The sequence below is a fragment of the Thamnophis sirtalis genome, unplaced genomic scaffold (assembly GCF_051295495.1).
Source record: "Thamnophis sirtalis isolate CommonGarterSnake01/CBP01778 unplaced genomic scaffold, rThaSir2_p1.2 scaffold_10, whole genome shotgun sequence".
Classification (NCBI taxonomy): domain Eukaryota; kingdom Metazoa; phylum Chordata; class Lepidosauria; order Squamata; family Natricidae; genus Thamnophis; species Thamnophis sirtalis.
In genome coordinates, this window is record NW_028261390.1 from 53,093,410 (window position 1) to 53,106,181 (window position 12,772).

General features: G+C 38.4%; 2 protein-coding genes across 7 annotated transcripts in view; one reads left to right on the top strand and one right to left on the bottom strand.

Moving 5' to 3' along the window:
• CBR4 (carbonyl reductase 4) overlaps nucleotides 1-2,573 on the top strand; it is a 32,048-nt gene extending 29,475 nt beyond the window's left edge. For all 3 annotated transcript variants that reach the window (XM_087724608.1, XM_087724607.1, XM_087724609.1), the window contains exon 6: nucleotides 2,214-2,573. In XM_087724608.1, the coding sequence (XP_087580734.1) occupies nucleotides 2,214-2,392 (179 nt within the window). In that variant the 3' untranslated portion in view covers nucleotides 2,393-2,573. The remainder of the gene's footprint in view (nucleotides 1-2,213) is intronic.
• Nucleotides 2,574-6,965: 4,392 nt separating this feature from the next.
• The window catches only part of PALLD (palladin, cytoskeletal associated protein), a 209,468-nt gene continuing 203,661 nt past the window's right edge, over nucleotides 6,966-12,772 (bottom strand). For all 4 annotated transcript variants that reach the window (XM_087724612.1, XM_087724610.1, XM_087724611.1 and 1 more), the window contains 2 exons: nucleotides 11,978-12,111; nucleotides 6,966-8,492 (listed from right to left, as the gene is read on the bottom strand). In XM_087724612.1, coding sequence (XP_087580738.1) covers nucleotides 8,326-8,492; nucleotides 11,978-12,111 — 301 coding nt within the window. In that variant the 3' untranslated portion in view covers nucleotides 6,966-8,325. The remainder of the gene's footprint in view (nucleotides 8,493-11,977; nucleotides 12,112-12,772) is intronic.

A 12,772-nucleotide genomic window follows, 5' to 3' on the forward strand; every position in this document is an offset into this window, starting at 1 on the left:
ACAATTGTTCATCTTCTTGTTCTCTAATTTCAAATGTCAATTTACTCATTTCAGCACATTCCATTATTTTTCGAATAAATTCCTCCTGAGTTGGTATTTTCTTATTTTTCCAGTTCTTTGCAAATGCAATTCCAGCTGCCGTTAAGACATTTACAATCAAATATTTCAGATCTCTATTGTATATTTCTGGCATTATTCCCAATAAAAAAAAATCTCTGGTTTAAAGTCTATGTGTTTTTGTATCATTTTCTCCAACCACATGTGGATTTTAGTCCAATATCTTTGAGCGTCTATGCAAGCCCTCCCACATATGGTAATATGAACCTGGAGTCTGATGACATTTCCAACACATTTCGGATTTGTTCTTGAACATTCTTGCTATTGTCAGCGATAGATGCCACCTGTAAAACATCTTATACAAATTTTCCTTATATGCTGTTGACATTGTCATTTTATAAATTTGAGACCACAATTTCTGCCACTTCTCTAATTCAATCCTATGTCCAATATTCCCCCCCCCCAAGCTATCATAGATTCTTTAACTTGTTCTTCCCCTAGCTTAACCTCTAGTAAGTGTCCGTATAATTTTTAAATTACTTTTTCATCAGTACCTGCCAGAATGTTATCTAGTTCCGTCATTTTGTCATAGAAACCTTCTGTTTTACGGTGTTTGTCATATCTAGATTGTATTTGCACATATGAAAACCAATTCATCCTTATTCCTTCCTGTTCCAACTCTTGCATAGATTTAAGTTCACCCTCTGCATTCAGTATTTCACCATATCTAACTCTTTGTTCCTTTTTGTATATTATTGGATATGAAAAAGCTTCAATAGTTGATAGCCAGACTGGAATTTTTAAGTAGTGTTGCCTTTTGATCTTCTCCCAATTTAATAGCAAAGTCTCCCGTAAATTGTGTCTTCTAAAATACCCCTGCGTTTTAGTTCCTTTGTACCATAAAAAAGCATGCCATCCCAACAATAAATTATGTCCTTCTACAGTCAGTAATCTGGAATTCTTTAATGTTATCCACTCCTTAACCCATATCAAGCTTGTTGCCTGGTAATATAATTCCCAGTTAGGCAGGCTCAATCCTCCTCTTATTCTAGCATCTTGTAACAAATTTAATTTTATTCTTGCTCCCCCCCCCTCAAATGTACTTCAGCACTATTTTATTTAAATCGTCAAAGTAGTCTTTCCCCAATCTAATTGGAATTGTCTGGAACAAATATAAGATTCTGAATAAAATATTCATTTTGATTGTAGATATTCTCCCTATAATTGATAGTAGTAGATTTTCCCATTTCTTCAGGTCCATCGCAGTCTGCTGTTTAAGTTTATGGTAATTGTTCTCTTTGAGTGTTCTGCATCTTGCAGTTAAGTATATCCCCAAATATTTAACCTTATTCGTGACTTGAATCTCCAAGGCTTCTGCCAATTCTTCCTTTTGTCTTGATGATGTATTCTTTGTCAAAATCTTCATTTTATCATTTTATTTTCAAACCTGCTACTTTTCCATATTCCTCTATTTTTTCTATTCAATTTAGGTGCAGTTTCCAATCATTTTCTATCAATTTAGGTGCAGTTTCTCTAAGATGAAAACCAGATCATCTGCAAATGCTTGTCGTTTGTATTCTTCCTTTTTAATTTTCATTCTTTTTATTTCTTTTTCTTCTCTGATCTTTCCATTTAAAACTTCTAATGTTAAAACAAAAAGTAGAGGTGATAATGGGCAGCCTTGTCTGGTCCCTTTATTTCAATAAAATCTGTCAGTTCTCCATTTATCATTATATTTGCTGTTTGTGATTGTATCTCATTAAGGCCTTTGAGGTGAGGAGAGGCCAGACAAGGCACCCCTTAATGTGAGTGATGTCAAGTTGGCCACGCCCACCCAGTCACATGACCAAGCCATCCCCAGTCATATGACCACCAAGCTACGCTGAATGGGCATGCAAATAAACATTAAGATTATGAATAGGGAATTACCATTCTATGTTTATGAATGTGTGTGTGTTTTTGTGTCTATGTCATGTACGACATATTTCAATTAATTTTAAGAGTCTGTGCATGAGTGTCTTTTTCACTTTTATGCAAAAAATTTTCTTGAAATGACTCCTAGTTATCCAGCTATGATATATATATATATTGAAGTGATATGACATTAATGCCAAGATAATTTTATTTCTATAAACTCTTCCCTCTTCTTTTTGTAGGCTTCATTCATACAGAGATGACAGCCCATTTGAAAGAAGAAGAGTTGAAAAAAACAATTCCTCTTGGAAGATTTGGGGAGCCACAGGAAGTTGCCCAAAGTATTGCATTCCTTTTAGAAACTCCTTATGTAACAGGCCTTGTTTTGGTTGTAGATGGAGGCTTGCAGCTTCTGATTTAAACACTATGAATTGTACATGAAAAAGTTATTCAGTAACTCTAAAAATCCCCAAAGAGATCTAAGCAATATACTTGTTATTATATTTTAGCTCAAATTAAAAGAAAGAAAACATAACAAGGTTCCATTTTAGTTGTGTTTGAAAATATAAGAGGGGATTAAAATAAATATATTCTAAAATCTATTAATAGAGTATTGTATTTTTCCTGCAAGATTGGCTAATGGAACATTGGATATGTTGACATTTTTGTGAGATAGCCCAGGGAAGCTTCTGTCTATGTGGAGGGCAACCTTTTGAGCCAGTTGAAGATCTGCAGAATTTTAGATTCTCTTGTTATCTTGTCATGTTCTGAAATAATGCTGAAGCTGGAATAGTATCTTACGTCAGCTTGGAGGTTGGCATAATTAATCCCTGCCCAGTACAATAGAAAATAAAATGCAAAGAAATAAAAAGAATACCATTCCTTCTTCCTTCCCTAGCTACTATAAACCAATAGGAAATAGATCCTTTGATCCCTTCTGCCCAATACCTCCAAATTGTTCTGCCTGAATTATTTTTTAAAATTATTGATATCTTAAAAGCTCATTAATTTATTGTGCTATATATTTTCATGAACCTGAGATTATCATCAAAGTAGATTTAATTTTGAAAAACTGGTACCATAGATCAGTTTACTTATATACGACACAAAGTTGTATTCTGTTAAATATTAAGAGGAGCCATTACATCATTTTTGAAAATGGGCTTATTTATCATTCATTTTGAAAATAGGGGGTTTTTTCATACTTTTTTCACATCCTTTTCAAGATGGCAGCAGCAAAGGAAGCAGTATCAGATCACAGGGAGAGAAATTTCTAAATTAAGTAGGAAAGTATAAGGAAAGGTGGAAAAGGGAGAAAAAAGGAACAGAAAGCTAGATTAGGAGGATAGAAAGGATAAAGGAAAAGAAGAAATTGAGGTGAGGAGGAAAACATCAACAAGACAGCAGCGCAGCGAATGAATGGCTGCACGCTGAGTTGGAAACACCTGGCAACAGAACAATAGATCCAGCTCAGGAGTCTAACTAAGCAGCCCAATGCTGGAAAAGAGGCAATCGTGAGCAGCGAAATGGTGGCTGAATGGCGGGCAAGAAGGTAAGCTGTTGGGGGCAGCAAACTGGTGGGCCACAGTATATCCAGTAATTGCCTATACCCATACTCCAATTGGCAGCCTAGCTTGAGGGGCAGCCAGGCATCCCAGGACCCACGTCCTAGCAAACTTGAAGCAGTCCTCCCCCTGCAAACCTCCAGCCTGGCAGCCCTCCCCAGTAACCTGCCTCAGGTGGAGGACTTGTGGAGGACTTGATCAACATCAACAGGTTATGGTCTACCTTATCAAATGCCTTATTGAAGTCCAAGTTAACTATATCAACCGCATTCCTCTGGTCCACTAATTTTGTCACTTTGTCAAAGAATGCAATAAGATTAGTCTGGCATGATCTGTTTTTGACAAACCCATGTTGGCTTTTGGTTATTACTTTGTTTACTTCTAGGTGTTCACTAATTCGTTGCTTGCTTATCTTTTCCAGAATCTTTCCTGGTATTGAGGTCAGGCTGATAGGTCTGTTGTTTCCTGGATCTATTTTTTTTTCTTTTTTTGAAGATGGGAACCACACCAGCTCTTTTCCAGTCCTCTGGGAGTTCCCTGGTGCTCCAGGATCTCTGAAAGATATAGTTCAGTTGTTCGGAGATCTCGTCTGCCAGTTCCTTCAGACCCCTGGGGGGTAATCCATCCGGTCCTGGTGATTTGAACTCGTCTAGGGTAGACAGGTGCTCACTTACCATTTTCTTCCCTATTTCAATTTGTGTTCCCAATGTGATTTTTGTGGTGCTGTTTTTGTTTCTGGCAGAGGACAAAGGGCATGGAGTAACCCATCCAACAAAGGGAACCAGTGGCTGTGAGAAATTGGTGGTGGGAGAATCAGTGGAGGAGAGGAACGCAGCAGCAGCAGAATCAGGTGGAGGGGTGATCGTAGCAACAGTAGAATCCATGGAAGGGAAATCGTAGCAGCAGAGACAGACAATACAGCAGCAGAGGCGCATTGATTTAGATCTCTAAAGTTGAGTGGTGGGCTAAATGGAGCAGATCAGATGGAACTGAGCCAACCAGAAAGCTGAACAGGAGGCCGAGACAGCTGACCAGAGCAGAGATGAGGCTGAAAAGACCTGAGCACCAGACAGAACAGAGCTGGCAGAGAAAACAAGAGGTTGGAGTAGCAAATAATGCAAGTGAAGGCAACAATTAAACTTGAGGTCCCAATAGGAAAAGAGGGAAGACCCAGTACAGAATAAAAATAAACACAGGGCATAGAAATAGTCAAATAAATAGGCAAATAATGACAAGAATGGAACATTAAAAATCAAAGAATAGTATTAATAAAAATAAATCAATAACGCAAATTTTAAATAACGAGGTAGGAAGGAATTGGAGCTCAATTTTTTTTAAAAAAGGATAAAGAAGAAAAGGGTAAATAAAAAGAATATAATAGTAAGCAAGTTACATAAATAACAAGGTAGAAAAATGAGCACGTAGACAGAAAAAAGGATAGCAAAAAATGGCATACCATATTTTTCGGAGTATAAGACGCACCTTTCTTCCTCAAGATGAATTTGAAAGATCAATTCCTTCCTAGCCTTAGTCCATGTCTCTAAGTGAGAAATTTGTTGAGTTTTGACCCATTTTATAACTTTTCTTAAAGTTTGTTAAGTGAATCATTGCAGTTCTTAATAACACACTTGTTAAGTGAATCTGGTTTCCCCATTGACTTTGCTTGTCAGGTCACAAAATGGGATCACAAGAACCTGCAGTTGTTATGTGAGTCAGTTGTCAAACATCCAAATCGGGTGGGTTGCTGCCGGTTTTACTACCGGTTTGTTTCGTGCATGTTTTGTGTGCATGCTCTCGCTTTGCTTGCATGTGTGCACAGTTCAATGTATATTGTTCTTTGCGCCTGCGCAGAACAATTTACAGTGAACTGCACGCTCGCGGTCACTATAAAACAACATGGTGGAAACATCAGCGGCAGTGAGGGAACCGGTTCGGGGCCGTGGCAAGCCTGGGTTGCTGCCGGTTCTGCAACCCAGGCAAAAATGCCACTACTGGTTCACTACCTCTAATCCAAATGACATGGGGCTGCTGCTACGGGTTGTGGCCCACCAGCAGCCAGTGGAGCTTCTGCAGACTCGGACGATGAGAAGATTGGGGAAGAATTTGGGCCAGTTCTGGAGCCTGGGGAAGGCTCGGGTGGATGCTCAGCTTTGGACACAGAGATAGAGCTTGGGCTGGCTGGCATTTCCCAGCCAGAGAGGCAGCTGCCTTTGGAGTCAGAGATGAGCAAGGAGGAGAAACAGCTGGGGCCTGTTCTAGATGCGCGTATGCACAGAGCAGATAGGTGAGGCGAACAATGAACCAGCTCGGAAAGCAAAACAAACGTGGACGCTGACTGGCCCCTCCCTGACTGGGTAATAAATAGGAGGAAAAGGGAGTGATTTGGTTGTCACAGACAACCGTTGGCATTTCTGGAAAGTTTGCTCCTTGTGTGTTTCGTGTGACAAAGGCAGCCTTGCCAGAAGTGAAGTTTGTCTATTTCTCTCAGCTGGGAGTTCATATCCTTGCATTTCTCATAACAAGCTCATAAGGACTATTGTTTCAGTTAATTTCTTGCAGGACTCTTGCCTGGACTTTCTGTTGGTAATTCCCGGTGTGTCAATAAAGAGGTTTTTCTTTGCGGGCAGCCTGCTTTTTTGCTTCTGCGAAAGCTGGGTCAGAACACAAGGGTCATAAGCATAAAGAATAAGGCAAAAATTGCATGCATTTTTAAATTGGAACTCCCACTTGTTATTATAACTTATTAAAGGAAACATCAGAAGAAATTATCTTCAACAGAATTAAGAAGTATATAAAGGTAGTCTTTGTTTAGAGACTGATCGCTCAGTGATTACTTGCAGTTATGACGATGATTTTAAAAATAACGTTATATGCTCTCTTCACATTTACTATTTTTGCAGTTTTGTGAAACAAAAGAAAACTGAAATAAAATAATAAAATAATGATGTTTCGCTGAATGAGTGCTTCACTTAAAAATTGAGTTGTTGGTCCCAACGTGGTCATTAAACAAGGACTATCTGCAGTATGATCTTAAACTACAACTTAGAAGTAAACCTCACCATTTTATATGAAACAACCCTCTAATAGGCTGTTTTATTCTTTGAGGTCTCATTAAAAATTATTAGTAAGAAAATACATTTTTTCCTGAAATTTGTGTAATATTTATTGATATCAAATCCTTATGATGCTAGCTCAATAATCCAAAATAGTATGCTTGTACAGATTTATAAATACAAAAAAAGAAGAAGCAAATTGTCACTAGTTAAGCTAAAAAAATAGTAATTAAGCTAAGCAAGTCACATTGACAATTGGGCAAGGATTAAATTGTCTAGATCCAGAGCATTAGGACAGTCATGTATGACAACACATATAAGCCAAATTCCTATTGTTGAATTGTTACCATCTGAACAAGCTTCCATAGAAAAGTAATTTTCTTTTGTAATAAAGTTTTTATTAGTCACTATAAATCTGAATAGTGTACTTAATAACAAAGGGCAAAAGCAATACAGGAATAGCAGTTAATGCAAAATAAATGGCACGGCATATTACAACCCCCCCCCTTATTTTTACGAAAAGTATGTATTTGAATAACTGAGAAAAGCATTCAGATTTTTCATTATAAATAAACTTGCTTCATATAAGGAATACAGTGTTTTCCTTTTGTAACAGAATATTATTGTACCATCGGACAACATTTCAGATCTAACTGAAATAGCCTTCTACTCCCTATCAACTGAGTTCATTTTGAATCAAAATTGCTTAATATAATCTAAGTGAAATCCATTAACTGGAAAAAAACAACTAGTTTTTTGGCCAGTTAACTATTTTCAGTTCTTCACAAGTTCTCAGCCATAGGCAGGGTTCCTATTCATACAGCAGTAATCAAGAACAGCAAAATTGTAACCTCTAGTATACATGCAAGCGGTGTTTAAAATGTAACATTTCCTTGTATTCCCCAACATTTACTTATCTATTCTCTATGGTATGCAAATTATTTAAACCCTTATTGCAAACTCAACCCATTTTCCACTTACTCTATACTCCTACTTATCTTCCTTTCTATCACATATTCTACTCAATCAGATCTCCAATATTGTTTTAAAAAGCACTGAGGTTTTGCTCACATATCATTTTTAAGAAAGGTTCCACTTTTGCCTTTTCTCTTATCTCACTGTTATAAAAGTAACATGAATCTAAGCATCATATTATAGGCATCACAGGCAAAAGTCAAAGCCTTCTGATATAAGGTTACTTTACCTACCCTAATACAATTAAGGTAAAACTTACATATCCTGTTTCCTTTGAGACTAGAAAGTCAATTTTAAACACAAAAACATCACTTATTTCTCTTCCCTTTTGTATCTTGCTTTACTCATTCAGTATTGCACATCTGAACTATTATTATAATGCACTCCTAATATATATATATTTAGTGCACTTCTATTCATTACACATTAATAGCACCTACAAACTGCAAAGGCACTTAGCGATAAGTGTGCAGCATATTTATTTTTGCAAAATTTCACTCAATTTAACACTTGTGAATAGGATGATTCAAAACAGTATTATCTACAATGTAATAAGAAATGGTTTTAGTGAAGGTGATTTGTATATGCAGACTGCATTTCTCTCTACTAACTCCTAATTTGTTACACTGGACAAGAAAGATGTGGCTGGATTCTTTTGCGCATAGAGGTGTCTATCTTGCGTACAGTGGCGTAGATTATCATTGATCCATACGATGGCATTCAGTGTTTTAAAAGGAAATGGTATATCTGGTAGTTAATACTTAAAGATCATCACTTTCTACCAATCCAGATGTCAGATGTCCTGGGTTTGCTTCTGGCTGAAATGCAGCTTTGATATCTAGTCCTTGGTCAGAAAGTGCTGCATACCGACTGGCTGAAGGACGCACCTTCTTTGGCTTAGTGGTTTGGGACTGTTGTTGCCACTGAGCTGGAAAAAAAGAGAAAAGGGGAAACAGTTTACCAATGCCTCAAAACATAAAAATGGGGGAAATTACTGAGCCATTTTATCTTCTTTAAGGGGGAAAGGACCAATCATTCAATTCGATTAAAGAATTATCACAAAACTATCTAAAATCAGATTGCTGATTCATATAGCAATTATCAACCAGGGAGTCAAGTTACCAAATCCCACTGGAGATGTTTGTTAATATAAGAAATGTAGGGAGACGTGCTGCCTTACATACAGTCACTATCATAAATTGTTCTTTTGTCCTCTTTTACAGTGAGATCTGTTCTTCTTCTTTGCCTCATATTCACTTGGTTATTTTCTGCTAATTTCTAAAGATAATGGATGTGAGAAACAATATAAATTCCTGAAAGTATATGGAATGGACTTGGGCTTTATCCAAATTCATTCCTAACTGGCAGAGTGTTTAAAATAAGCTTTCACAGTCTACACACAGACACACACAGAAAAGTTAAGAACAAGTATTGCTTTGACCCAGCACTCTCCTATGCCATTGACTTTTATACAAATGCTAGAAGATTACCAAGTTTCACTGGAACTTCTAAATAAAAGAAGAGGAACGTGATCTTAATAAATTCACGTAAGAATAAGAACTTACAACTAAAACTTTTTAACATTATGATAATGACAAGGGGTTATCTCACGTAAAACATGACTTATTCTATACCAGTCTTTTCTGAAACATTTTTATAGACAGAAAAATATATATACAAATGGGTTCCACCACAAATTCGCGGTAGACGAAAGCGCGCTCGACGAAAGTGCGTATGTGACATCATCACAGCGCGACGAAAATGGCACGTTGTGAGCGGTAAATTTAAAATTAACATGAAAACCTTTCCCTAACCCCCCCAAACCTAACCCTAAACCTAACCCTAAGCCTAACCCTTAACCTAACCCTAAACCTAACCCTTAACCTAACGCTAAACCTAACGCTAACCCTTAACCTAACCCTAAACCTAACCCTAACACTTAACGTAACCCTAAACCTAACCCTAACACTTAACCTAACCCTAACCCTTACCTTTATGTGAATCGGCTTGCTGTAATTTTATTTTAATTTTAATTTAATTTATTTTTAATTTTATTTGTCGCGCTGCTGCTGATGTCACGTACGCGCTTTGATCGGACGCGCTTTAGTGGACCGCGGTTTTGATGGGTCACGTTACAAATGGTGTTTTGTTCTCTGATAATCACGCAGTAGCAGCAGGTTTCACTATATCCCCATTCTTTTTTTTCTCCCCCCGTGTTAAATCTCCAATTTTCATCTACAGGTAAAACTTGAAACATTAGAATATCCTGCAAAAGTTCATTTATTTCAGTAATGCAATTTAAAAGGTGAAACTAATATATGAGATAGACTCATTACATGCAAAGCAAGATAGTTCAAGCCGTGATTTGTCATAATTGTGATGCTTATGGCTTACAGCTCATGAAAACCCCAAATCCACAATCTCAGAAAATTAGAATATTACATGCAATCAATAAAACAAGGATTGTACATAGAACAATATCGGGCCTCTGAAAAGTATAAGCATGCATATGTATTCAGTACTTGGTTTGGGCCCCTTTTGCAGCAATTACTGCCTCAATGCGGCGTGGCATGGAAGCTATCAGCCTGTGGCACTGCTGAGGTGTTATGGAAGACCAGGATGCTTCAATAGCGGCCTTCAGCTCTTCTGCATTGTTCGGTCTCATGTCTCTCATCTTTCTCTTGGCAATGCCCCATAGATTCTCTATGGGGTTCAGGTCAGGCGAGTTTGCTGGCCAATCAAGCACAGTAATCCCACGGTCATTGAACCAGGTTTTGGTGCTTTTGGCAGTGTGGGCAGGTGCCAAGTCCTGCTGGAAAATGAAGTCAGCATCCCCATATAGCTCATCTGCGGAAGGAAGCATGAAGTGCTCCAAAATCTGGTAGACTGCTGCGTTGACCCTGGACTTAATGAAGCACAGTGGACCAACACCAGTAGATGACATGGCTCCCAAATCAACACAGACTCTGGAAACTTCACACTGGACTTCAAGCATTTTGCAGCGTGTGCCTCTCCATTCTTCCTCCATACTCTGGGTCCTTGGTTTCCAAATGAGATGCAAAAGTTGCTCAGAAAAGAGGACTTGGGACCACTGAGCAACAGACTAGGTCTGTTTTTCTTTAACCCAGGTAAGACGCTTCTGATGTTTGTTGTTCAGGATCAGCTTGACAAGAGGAATACGAAATTTGAAGCCCATGTCCAGGATCCGTCTGTGTGTGGTGGCTCTTGATGCACTGACTCCAGCCTCAATCCACTCCTTGTGAAAGTCCCCAACACTTTTGAATGGCCTTTTCCTGACAATCCTCTCCAGGGTGTGGTCATCCCTGCTGCTTGTGCACCTTTTTCTTCCACACTTTTCCCTTCCACATAACTTTCTATTAATGTGCTTTGATACAGCACTTTGGGAACATCCAATTTCTTTTGCAATTACCTTTTGAGGCTTTTCCTCCTTATGGAGGGTGTCAATGATGGTTTTCTGCACAACTGTCAGGTCAGCAGTCTTTCCCATAATTGTGATTCCTACTGAACCAGACTGAGAGACCATTTAAAAGCTCAGGAACCCTTTGCAGGTGTTATGGCTTAATTAGCTGACTAGAGTGGGACACTTTGAGCCTAGAATATTGCACCTTTTCACAATATTTTAATTTTTTGAGATTGTGGATTTGGGATTTTCATGAGCTGTAAGCCATAATCATCACAATTATGACAAATCACGGCTTGAACTATCTTGCTTTGCATGTAGTGAGTCTATCTCCTATATTAGTTTCACTTTTTAAGTTGCATTACTGAAATAAATGAACTTTTGCACGATATTCCAATTTTTTGAGTTTCACCTGTATATTACTATATAACAGTATAAATGACTTTTCTCTCTCTCACTAGTTTAGAGACCAAAAGGGTTTTCACATACAATATGACAGCAATGTGGAACTTAAAGTGGACTGATTGCAAATCCCTGGGAAGTAATACAATTAGATGGGGATAATAATGATTAACTCACTGACATGGCATGGACTCTTCAAATCTACATTTAGAATACCCTTTCAATATATGCACCAGAATGTGAGGAAGGCCGTTTTCAGAGGCTTGAACCATGTATGGCTAGTTATTACAGAACAATTGGTATCAATTCTACTGATCATCCCTGAATGTAGGGAAAATATAAACAACATAGATAATGTACCAGATATATCATAATTCTACTTCCCTGTAGATTGGAATGTATTCCAACTCTATGGCAAACCGAGTAGTACAGAATGTAAAGCACAGATATTTAAAACAACTGTTATGCTTTATAGGCGGGCCCGATCTAAAGGTCAACAAACCTGACACTAATATTGTTATTATATAAAGAATAGCTATAGGCTTGGGACAATTCTTCCAAATACTGTCAACATCCATACAACATCTTACTATAGACATCCAGTCTTGCTGTGCAGGAAACAATCCCAGCTTCATTTTTTGCTGATGCAGTGTACCAACCAGCATCTTCTTTTGTAGCTCCTTGAATAAGCAGGCAGATGTATCCATGATTATCTTGGTGCATGCTTAAAATAATAAAGAGACACATGTAAAGATATAACTAAATAGCAGTCCATTTTGCCGCTGTCCTTGCTGTCCTTGCCCCTTCCCTATTCACCCACCGACCCTGGATCATATGGCTTTGAAAAACACTCTGAAAGGCTGTTTTAAAAGCATTTTAAAGCATTACTTTGCAAGCTGACAGCTGTTTTTCAAGCCAGCAGCAACCCTCTCCTACTCACCCATGGGCCCTGGATCACGTGGCTGTGAAAAACATCCCGAAAGGATGTTTTTAAAGTGTTTTAAAAGACTTTTAAAGCACTACTTTACAAGCTGGCAGCATAACTGCTTTTCAAGCCAGCAGTAGCCCCTCCCCTACTCACCCACCAGCAACTGATCACGTGACTGCACTCAGTCAGCTGGCCCTCCCCTGCATCCTTCGGCCTTACCTTTGGCAGTAGCGGTGTGATCGCAAGTGCAGCTCAACCGGTGAAATAACTAACCGGGAGTGCAGCTGGAGTGGGGCTGATGGTGAGGGGCAGAGTGAGGCTGAATCCCACCACTCCACGGGCTGGATACTTCGCATTGGTGGGCAATATCCGGCCCATGGGCCGTAGTTTGAGGATCTACGTATTAAATTCATCATCCTTGATCTCAATTAGTGGCTATTTATACACTGAGGTTGCT